Source organism: Ischnura elegans, chromosome 1, assembly GCF_921293095.1.
Source record: "Ischnura elegans chromosome 1, ioIscEleg1.1, whole genome shotgun sequence".
NCBI lineage: Eukaryota > Metazoa > Arthropoda > Insecta > Odonata > Coenagrionidae > Ischnura > Ischnura elegans.
In genome coordinates, this window is record NC_060246.1 from 131999427 (window position 1) to 132011457 (window position 12031).

Sequence of the window (12031 nt, forward strand, 5' to 3'; positions counted from 1 at the left end):
GCGATATTGCGTTTTCCATTTCGAATTACATGTATGACTTTGAAACGAATGACATCCGGCTTTAAAGTTGTTATTTATTGACATTCGTTCTCATTGTTTCCAGTAAGGGAATCCCTATCAGCAAACAAAACATTTTCGCTTATTTATCTTTACCATGGTTTCCTCTTTGTTCTGCCTTTTCGAAACCCTCCATTTTCTCTGAATCGGCATTTATTACTCATTTGTATGGTGGGTAGTAAGAAGAGCTTTCACAATACCGTACTCATGCGAATCAAATTCGGTGGGAATGCGGAGATAAATTTTAGACAGTATGAAATACGTTTTTCGGGAGAGCCAGCCTTTTCGTTTCTGGTGCCTTTTCAATTTTATTTGTGAGTCGAACTTGGAATCGCACAAAAATATCTGTGAATGGAATGAAATACGTCAGCAGGAGTGGACAAAGGATATTTACATTGGACATTGATTCTCGTATTTACACTTCCTCCATAGAAAAAACGTTTGTTACGGCTCGATCATTTGTCCTTACGAAGAGGGCCTCTCGAGGAAACATATAATGCTGTTATTATATACTAGATGTTATCGCAGAATTATATAGAACAGCATTCAACTACCTCATCATCCCAGTAGATGTTATCAAATACTGGTATGTGTTCATTTACAATGCACCTGAAACATTACGGAATATATAGAAATAGGTTGTTAATTATTACAGTCTTAGTAACTACTCTGAGAAAAAAGATATATTCAATTAATACAAATTTTATCTTTAAGCACATAAAACATGAATATATTTCGTATAAATGTACTCACCAAGCACCTTAATTTTTGATAAAACGTGTTCAAAATAAAATTTTATTGCATTTTAAGCGGATTAAGATACGAAGGTTGCACAGTGGAATGTGTTTTTATTAGTTACCTATCTTATTGATATTTTTGGCGGAAATTTAAAATTACCGCAGAGCTTATTATGATGTCATTAAAAATTATTCTAGGGTTGAATTATTTCAACTAAGTTTATAGCAAAATTGTGAAATCCTCAAAGTGTTATTGAAATTTTAATTCCTTGATTTGTACTCTACTGGTGTAAAAATATTTTTTTCCCTTAATCGGTTTATTATTCAATTTTTTGTGAAATATAAAGTGAGGTATTTAAAAAATTGCTAAATGTACAGTTCCGTAATTTTATTTCTTCGTGTTCTATCATTATTAACAAAAGTATGGATTTATATATACCATTGATGAAGTTCACCAGGAAAAAATATTTCGATTAGCTGAGATGGAACTTCATTCATGGTGAATATGAATTTGCACCCGTGCGCCCCACTGCGTACGAAGTCACTTGTTTCAAGCAGTTCTTAGAGAGTAAGGGCTTTGCTGTATAGCTATGAAGTATTTAGAGTGTTGTAAAAGACATGCCATGGGTCATTTTCTTTCAACTCATGATGATGCCTTAGGGCTCAGATTTTGTTTATAAGTTGTGCAATATGCCTTGTAAATCACCCTAAATGAAGCCTCCCAAAAAGTTTTGGGAAAAATATGCGGTAATACAAAATTACAATTTATCGATGGCTAAGATCTAACAACACGTATCTCAAAAATAGAAACATTTCAGGTGAGCAAAACAACCGTTTAAATTTCTTTATTTGTCGCCTGAAATAAAAAACCAAAAGTACATAAAACTAAAAAAGAAGCATTCATTTGTAAACAAACAGTTGTTTTTTACTTTTATTTTAATTTTTAACGTTATTACACTTTGTTAAAGATAACCGTCTCAAACCGGCCGAATTTTAGATACGTGTTGTTAGAACTTAGCCATCGATATGTGTATCGCTATACAATTGGCTCTTACCTTGTGTATGGTTCCCGTCTCGACTTCGATGTTCCTCTTGATGGCCCCTAGGCCGGCGCCTCCCACCGGGTGGATGCTGTTGGAGAGGGGCGGGCCGCCGGGTGCAGACCCCACGCTCAGCGAGAGTACTCGCAGCCGCGCCGGGAAGAGCGTAGCCAGGCTGCAGTTAACGGCGCGGCCGTAGTTCCGCAGCGTGTACACGTCCGAAGTGCCCTCCACAAGGATGTTGCAAGCTGAGGCCAAGAGACAGCAGTTAACGTAATTATTAATATCATTCATGAAAGAATATGGTCTCTTAAGAGCAGTGTATGTATTCGTACCAACGGAGCTTGAATGGGTAAGGATATTATTAGGACTTTTAATATAAGCTAGGAAAAGTCAAAAATGGAGATATTGTGATTTCGTGTTTCAAAATTAAATGTGCTTACTTAAATTTTAGTTTCATTGTTAGAGAGAGCCTAATTCAAGCAATGATTAGGAGAGAAGCAGAGAGTGAGACCTATTTTTACGAATTACGAAGGCATATGTGACTCTTTTGAGATAACTGCCGCTCCACCGGTCGTCTTTATTCGTGACCCAGTACTCGTTTAAAAGTAGCATTGTCATCTTCAAATTTTAAGGTGGAAAGAGCTAACGCTATCTTTATTAACTTGTATCTCCTGTTTAAAATTTCTAACTCCGGGGAATGGCTGAGTTGAAGCTTTTCAAATTTTATTTAACAGTATTTAGGGTCTACTCTTTCATTTAAAAATTTCGCAAACAATGCGTAAATTTTCAAGAAATATCTAATGCGTCACAAAAATAGACTGCATGCAACCAGATAAAATAAACACGTTTGATACCAAGTTTCCATCAACAGTAGAATATTAGGTGTCATGAAAATAACATGTGTAGCATTTCAAATTCAGAATTAGTGAATTCTGATCTGTCACAAAAAACGTAAAAATGACCATATTTAATTTAAGTGAGACCTATATATACGTGCATAATAAAAAAAAACTTGGAGCTCTTCCACTTAGAGAACCTTGGAATGCGAAGAGACCATTAGAAAGAGAACAAAATAGGACTGATGCATTCATCATAGTACGGGAATATTTCTAACTTTATTCAGTTCGTGTAATTTATTCTGGTAGCCAAGAATAGAAGTTCAAAGTTTTGCACCGACAACTTCAAATAGATTTTTAGAAGGCTAGGGGATGAGAATGTAAGTGGCGATTGTTAGGGAAATAGTGGCTGTGAAGAGTATTTATAAGGTGTTTGACTTATGGAAAAAAGAACAAAGGAATGTTGCATCATATTCTATGGGAATGTATGGAAAAACCACCCATACCAGAGGCGCACTCGGAATATTTTCATCGGGAAATGAGGAATCCTGCAATCCACCTGACGGAAGCTTTGATGCTGCTGTGTGACTGTGAGCTTTCAGTGAAATGTTAATTTCAGTTTCTGGGATAGTTATGGGGAAGAAGAATAGAGGGACCCTTTTTGTCCCTCATTGATGCGGCGATGATCCAAGGAGTGGGAGATGTATTCGTCCCATCGGAGCTTACGTACAAATTTACTAGAGTTGCAATCAAAGGTAAGAAATTCTAAAACATAGATATTGTGCCTTCGTGTTTCCAAATGAAATATAATTTAGTTTTAATTCCATTCACGCAGAGATTCTAATACAAAAAATGATTAGGAGAGAAACAGAGAGTATTGCACTTCAGAAGAAGACGAAGTGATATGACTATTTTGAAATTTCAATTAATAACCTAGAAGTATTGATAAACGATTTCACTCTCGTAAGTTTACTGCTTTTGAGTCCTCGAGTAACGATTGCATACACGTCTTTTAAGCGTCAAAATAAGATAATTTAAAATTCAGTGTATGTATAGCTACATTGCGCGAGGTAGTTTATTCCTGTTTGTATAATTTGGTGCCGTAGTTGTGTTTGCTAATGAGTGAGAATGAATTACAAGTTCTACCTCGTAATTATTCCTATCAAGTATGCAATGTGGCCTTCACGTCAAATAATTTTGCGACAACCTGCATGCCTCATTGTGGTTCCATATCGAATCAATCGTCGATTTTTCGAAAGTTCCCCGTTTATGACAGAACTCAGGATGATGAACACAATCAACAATCGAAACATAAATCTCAATTTTAAAATTTCAATGATATAAGTTTTCTCAAATGTTTGCATCTCAAAACTAATTCTTTTTAGTAAAAAATGACGAATTCCAGAACATGCCAATATATGTAATTTTTTCCAATTAAGGCGAAGTAACTATTTAGACTAAATTTCAAAGCTCATAAATTGAATTATTGAATGATACGCTCATTTTCCCGTGAAAATCGGAGCCCTTTTGATAGTTCTTCAAGATTACCATCTAGTCAAAGAACTGAAAAAAGAAAATGTATAGCTTACCTTTTTTATCACCGAAATATCTTAGACAACTGAAATCGGTCCTGGAGCCAAAGCCGTAATCTATGAATGATACTGAATGAAAAATTGGTTTTTACTCGAAGTGAGCCATAGGTAATCTTTTCCAAGGATAATATCTTTTGAAGACCTTTAAAATTCATGTAATCAAGTAGAGCTTAAATGTAATACGTTTCTCATATAAAGCCCAGAAATCTTTTTGAATACCCTATTTTAGACGATCTATTAAAATTATTCCTTACTACCTCTTTTCCTTTCCGCTGGTGAACATGTTATAGAGGATTGATATGCCTTCAAAAGGTTTATCCATTATACTTTGAAAAGGCTTATAACTTCTAAACTTAGCCCGAATCTTATTTTTGCTCATATTATTATCTGCTCAGCTCTTTTTTGGACCAACCATTGGATTTTTCGATCTTTCTTCAATGTCGTGATCATTAAATTCTTTTCTATATTGTTTTATAATTGTATTATTGCCTTAAAAGTCCTTACAAATAGTATTTGTACTCACGGTTACTTTAATGAAATTATGTCTTGCTTAGAGACTGAATTTTAACCGCATGTTTAATTAATGCCTCCTCCAATATCCATAAGATAAGAAAAATCATGTCAGGTACATTACTGTCTTCACGTGCGGAGGCCCTTAAATCTACGTCTTATGGCAAATAATTTTCTCCAATGGATTATTCCCACTTTGAGTGCATTTGATGACTATACCTTAAAGGACAGTCCGCGTTTATCTCCTGAAGTAATATTGTCCTTTTGCGCATTCATTTCAGCCTCATGCCCTTCTATGGAACTAGACTACATTTTTCAAAATCCCATTCTTTCCTATATATGAAATTCACAGAAATAAATTGCGCAACAGAACGGTTCTGGCATTCAAGAAGGTGTTGTTAACTTTCTTCCATATTTTGTGACAATTAATATTCTAAGAAAATGCGTTGTGTATTTTAAAGTGTCTAGTAGCGTGAAGCATCGTTTTATGTTTCAGTGGATTTGCGAGTGGGTTTTTAAGCTTCTAATGAAACCTCTGGCTTTGAAACTGAACAACATAGAATGATACTCCTCTCCACTTGGCAATATTGTAATAAGATGTATAGCAGGGTTTAGAAATCTTTGCAATACTGCGGACCACATTCGAAATGGCTACTTAGGGTTCAAATCCTGTATTTTTTATCAATTATGCTAATGATTGATTGATGATCAAACTTTATGCATAAAACTAGATCAAAAACATTCATTATCGATTTAAGATATAATTTTTACCTTATATTATTACTTTTATACCTTCAGGTGTTTAAGAATTTAATTGATTTTTGTATTGTGTAAGCTACATAAAATTGTCCCTGTGGTGGCTGACAAATAACCATTACTCTATGAAATTTAGCTACACCTATCAGCACATATGCACATGTAAGTAACCGATTTGTATATTTTTTCAGCATCAGTTTTAACTCCAGAGATGAAAAATTGATTAAAACATTTCAGCCCCTAGTATTTATTATATGTTTGTATAGCCGTGAAAATACACACCTACCTCTCGTCAAAAACTGAATATTACTGAAGGAGTGGAAGTTGGAATGCAAATATTTCGTGTTTCACGGCTGGAATAGGATATAGGCAAACGACACTACGGATCATCGCTTCCGATCCAAGCGTAGGTAATTTATGAAATTTTCTGTCCCGGTATAATTGAACTGCCTCCATTCCAAATTAACTTTGACACACGTTGAACTTTAACTAGAGTCATTTCTTTAAAAGCATCTTAATTTTCAACGATTTTTGTCTTTGTAACATCAACCTAATGTTAGCACCTTAAATCCTTTTATCTTTCAGTACCTTTGTTTTTAGTTCTATGGATCAAGAATTTGATTCTGGCATTCGTACTACTGCAGGGCCTAATTTAAACACGATTAATACAAAACGCATCTGCAATTCGTCTTTGTGAAACCCTTTGAAGCTCGCAAAGACCACAAAAATGAATGGGTTTTAGTCACAGAGAGCTCTCAATTAAGCACCTGAAGTTTTTAGGACAGATCCGCATCATTACGTCGCTTACTTATTTTTTTAGTACATCGAACGTCGATACCCTCTCTTTCTTTCGTTCTTTGGGAGTTCGCCACTCAAGTACCTCTGTCTCTCCTTTTCCCATCACGGCGATATCCAAAACTTTGAGGGATATTAACCACAAGCTCACTCCATTCGAAAGAGGATGTTTTATTGGATCTCGAGAGCAGAAAGGATAGAAAATAATTACCGAAAAGAATGAAAGATTGGTGGAGTTGGGGGTTGGCTGTTCGTATGTATGGATCGCTTGGGCTGGGAAGTTGGAGTGCGGGCAAACCCCTCCCTCTCCTGCTTGGGGTGACTTCGCGCGGGTGTCCTTTTTTTGTGGACGTCGTTTAAGGGTTTGGATGGAGTTTTAGATAGGGGAGTTGGAGTTTTTTTGGGTTCAGCAATGGGGTTGAAAGAAGAAGAAAGGATCAAATTGCATTTGTTTCGTATCGATCAGTATTACTGACTCTTTGGCAAACTTTTTTTTTCAACCGGTCACGCTGTTGAAATCCATTAACGTTTTCATCAACCATCCCAAAAGTTTCCTTCCTCTTTCGCTGAGGGATATTTAAGAGTCAATTCCTGCTAATGTATATTCATAGGTTTAGATGTGATTACGCAACATGAACGGATCTTTTAACATATTCAAGACCAAAGGGTTCAGAAATTTCATTTTCAATATTCATTGCTGTACTTCTAAATTGAAATTATCTCTCTCTCCATTTTGGCAAAGGTTCATTTTATGCTCAGATATTCATTGTTTCCGATTTTTTATTTATACAGCTCTAAATTAAAAAAAAAAAAAAAAAAAAAAATTTAATATCCGAGGTAATTGAATGCCGAGGCAGCGCATCTTACTTCGCGACGGAATAAATGGCCAATAAATATTCCAGTAATGTTTTTGTTTAAGTTTGTGAGAAATTAAGTGCTGCATGAACTCGTAAATAGAACTGTAACTACCATCATAACTTGATTTATACGGAAAAAGCTTCATCGTGCTAAAAGAAATGACAGAGACCGACTTTTTCCGTTCTTAAATGATATTTTAATATCTAGTCTTTCTATTCTTTAATATGTCGAAATTCATGCAAGGCATAAACATTTTACATAAGCAGCTGGAGTTCATGCCATATAAAATATGTAGGTCTTGATTTCGGCACTTTAATATGGAGAACAGGGACTCAAAATCTACTTTCAACAACAAAATCAACAACATAGTCTCTTTTGTGAGAATCCATGTAAGGCTGGTATGCTGATTCAGTCACCGCCATAATTAGTGGAATTTTTGAATGAAAAATTCTATTTCTGACATAAAAATAAATACATATTGTATAAATTTGTGGGCTGAATGTATCAAAATATAATAATTCCATTGTAAAGGAATGCATTTTGGTACATAAAATGTCTCATTTCCCCATTAATGCGAAAGGTAATTATTATTTCTACTAACTGGATAATGGCAGCTACATTTAATATGTCAGCGGTGGCTCCCAAAATCAAGTCTTTTGGACGAAACACCTTCGAGGTAAATTTTCTCCTGATTGGAAAATATTAATGGCTTTTGGAATTGTTTTTATCTAATAACTTTATGATGAGTCATAACCATACGAATGAAACTCAATTTCTCCTGTCCTGTCGTTTCTGAAAGATGCCGGAAAGGCAACTGAAACAGAAGTATCATGTTCTAATGCAAGATTACATAAAAAACGAATAATTAACCTCGATCTGAGTTTTTATATCCTTCGATGGAGCTTGGAGAGAGTCTTCAATTTTTCATATGCTTTGGCGTGCAATGAACTACGAAATTCTATTTCAGTTAATTCTCGAAGTTTTCTAGCATTATTTTGTATTTTATGAGTCTAGATTTTTTTCTTTCATCGTGGATGGTCATTGTTGACAACTCACTTTTTTTCGTTTCCTCTGATGATGTTTTGCTGGTGCTGGCTGCTTCTATTACGCTGCGTGACTTTATCTTAGCTTGTGATATAAAATACATGTTAAATTTCGACGTGCAATACAGATTGCTAGTCGATAACGGATAACAAATGGACTCATTCTCTCACGAGGCCTAGAATTATAGCTGTATTTTGCTCTAAAATAATCAAATGAGTACTAGAAAGTAATTTATTCGAATAACTTGCAATTTTTCAAAAATAAGAGTTTTCTGGATAGTATACGTTTGAAGTTTCGGCACCAAAGTTGCCTTCCGAAATTTTCTCATCAGCTTCTACTTTTCTTTATTCACTCGCTGTAACTCAAAGCCCATACCCTTCACCCATGATTTATCCAATTTTTTCACTCCTCAGAAATTTGAATCTGTCAATCTAAAGGGCGATTCAGATTTGCTCGTGTTGCTAACATTAGCATAATATCTCTTATTCAGTATTTTGGGCACTTTCCGAACCATTTTGCTTACCCTTCAGCATCGACTCGGAAATACCCTTTCGTGATGATATAATTTCAGAATGCAGTAATAGCTCTTATATGGAGCCATAGCACCGTCGGAAAAGTGTATTATTTAACTTAAATTGTGGCCCTACCTTTGGAGGAAAGTTATTAATTTCCCCTGAAACTGATGGAATGCATTTAATTTTTGTTCCATACAATATGAAATGGTATATCAAAGGTATATCTTCTAATAAAGGTATATTTACTAATATAGCAAATGGAATGATTTGACTTCGTCTTGATGACGAAAAGAAAAATTTTCATAAAATTCTCTAACATTAAAATAATATGCAGTTTGCATACGTGCGATGCGTGAAAATTTGCTTTCATTCGACCTGTTAATATTTGAAACTAGGGTGTGTATTTATTAACACTTTTTTATTCAGTTCTTTGAGTTGAACTCTCGAATCATCATGGAGGAATATAAAAGTTAAAAAATTTTCAAATGTAGCCCGTAGCTCATATAAGTTCTTACTATAAAAAATGGAATCGCAATGTAATTGCTTATTTTATCTTGTATTCAACCATGCACTATTGCTTGAGGAAAAAATTTCTATGAATAAGATTGAAAAAATTGATGCTGAGTACGGTTGGAAATGATAAATTTCATTAACACTTCTTGTCCATTCTTCCCTTTCCTTCGGGATACCAATCTCTCATCGGGAGAGTAGTTTATCCGGTTGGGTTGCATTGCCGCTTAAATTCTTCCCACGGTCCAGTATAGTGACGGAGCTGGATGGATGCTTATTTGGTGCTGGATGAGTCGTGCTCGGAGGGTCTCAGAAGTTTCATGGAGGATTTAACTGCTTAGGCCCCTGCTGTCATTTCGCAGGCGTTGAGGGAAGAGCAAGTTTCAAACTTGTACGTCAGTCAAATATTCTCACAGATCCTTTACGACGTTAAAGTTGGGTAAAGTAGAAGACTAAAATGATAAGTTTTATAGTTATATATGTTTACATCCTTGTCTTCTTTTGTAAGTAGAGTTAACATCCTGCATCAATTTGTATTCTTACGCACGTACACATACAGGACACCCTTTTTCATTTTTTGTTATTACATTTTAGCACTGAATAATATGTGAAGAGAAGCAGTATCGTGGGGATTTGGTTTTAAATTAAGACTTTCTGAAGTTTTTTATGACAAAATTTATGCAACTGGTCGGTGAATGCATATTCAGAAGGAGGATATGACCTGGCAAAGAGTAGGTGACAAATAAATATCCGAAATGTACGGCATGCGATGTTTAAAGAATTATGATGATGATATCCAACACATGCTTTTTTGGCATTATCCTCTGTTAAGGCTTTGTGCTTATATACTTTCATGTAAGCCGAAATAGCTATTTACCTCGTTCTAGATAAGCGTCTAAAATATATCTTAATCATAAATAACTTTCGTTAAGGAAAAATTATGCTAAGACATGCCGATTAATTTCAAGAGAATACTAGTAATGAAAACCCTGTAGCAATTCTTAGGTACCTTGATAAATCATATTTTGTTCCAAACAATAGGGTGGTTTCCTATAATATTTTTATTGCCTAAATCGAAAGATCATTACTCCTGGAGTACGCATTTCACTCTTTTACATTTTTAAATGACGATATCTATTTTTCGCGATTAAATGAAAAGTGAAAAATTTCAAGCGCGCGATAACGCGACGGCTAAATATGAAAGCTGGGAAAACCCCGTGTGACGTCATTCTGGTTCCGTGTCGCCGTCGCCGTTCCGTGTCCGCTGTCGCCGTATGCGGTGACCTAAGGACGAGGATATTGTTCGCCGCTGCGATGCTGCCTGCTAGCAGGTAGCAGAGTACCCTGCTAGCAGGTAGCGCTTGGCTTAAATAAGGGTTATTAATACCTTATCAAGCGAAGGAAACTTTCCGATCATATGCAGTTTAAATAGGTGATTATTAAGAGATGTTTCCGTGATCTCTGTGCCTCATGCATGCATTGGTAATCTCAGAGGATGTAAAACTCCTATCTACTCGTATAGAAAGGGGTCACACTTCAACAGCTTCTAAACGATGACTGAAGACTACTCACTTTTTGAGTCGGGTAGGAGCCACTAAACTACGAATACAAACACTAGATATGCTAAAGATTAGAGGGGTGCACGTGAACCAAGAAATATTTTCGATCCTATCGCCCTGTAGTTTCTCCTAGTATCTATTTCCGACCAGTCTTATCACTTATTAGTGTATCCGACCTTCGAGCACTTCACGCCATTTACTGGCGTAAACTTTTTTTCCATAATATATTGCACCTCAAGCCTCAGCCGATTGCCATTGGTATTGAGAAACCTGGAAAACGTAGAAGTTTTCGCAGTGTCCCGGAAACTCAGAGATCGGTGGTTTCGATTCCCGTGTGGGGGTTTTTTTCCCGTGTGAATTGTGAAACTTACTTTTATTCAAGCAGCAGGTTAGAATTTTATCTCTACTTTTGTTTTGTTGGTATAAACGTTTCAGTTAGGAGAATAAGTTATTTAAAATAACTGCGTTGGTCCTGATGTTTCTTAACGTTTTATAAGGATGGATTCACAGTTGGCATTGAATTGGCTACGTAATTATCTTCTAGGCCCAAATCGCGTCCTTTGAATGGGAATATTTGGGATCACCAATAGACTAGAGGCAAAGATTCAGAGCAAGCATAATCGAGAACCCCGAGCCTGCATTGAACATTTCGTTGCTCGAAACTCACGTGACATTTTTTGGAAATAGAAACAAATGGGATCGATTTGCGCCAAAACAGAGAGGAAGGCAATTTAAAATGGTTAAGAGGACGCAACACTCATGCTCGAGTGGTATTTATTCCTGTTTACCTTGGCCAAACACGAAAACTCAGAAAAATTACTGAGGTGAAGTTATCAAATTCGATGAAAAAAGCGATTATGTAAACAATTCTCACAAGGATTTTGTCAGTTGAGTAGCACAGAAAAAATTTGTGCTATCATATTAGCAGCCATTGTTATTTCGAATTAATAATTGAAGTTATGTGAGGATAGTTTCAAGAAGACAGCTAAGTTCTTTTTTATTCAAATCAACCCCTTGAATGTACTACATAATATACTAAGTTAACTTTAGAGGCGCTTAAAAATTTGTTTGCAGAAAAATGTGAATTGGCAAGGTACCTATGAATTACTGTTGCAGATTTCATTTCTGGTTTTCTCTTTACATTAATCGACAAAGGCTAGCGGATAGGAGATCGGGATGGAGTACTGCGTCAAACCAATCTGAAGATTGTTGACTTATT

The 12031-nt window shown here is 35.7% G+C and overlaps 1 protein-coding gene across 1 annotated transcript in view; it reads right to left on the minus strand.

The window, feature by feature from the left end:
• Window positions 1–12031, minus strand: part of LOC124170126 (corticotropin-releasing factor-binding protein) — a 103358-nt gene that overhangs the window by 7990 nt on the left and 83337 nt on the right. Inside the window, exon 5 of the mRNA XM_046548821.1 lies at window positions 1850–2082. Within this exon, the coding sequence (XP_046404777.1) occupies window positions 1850–2082 (233 nt within the window). The remainder of the gene's footprint in view (window positions 1–1849; window positions 2083–12031) is intronic.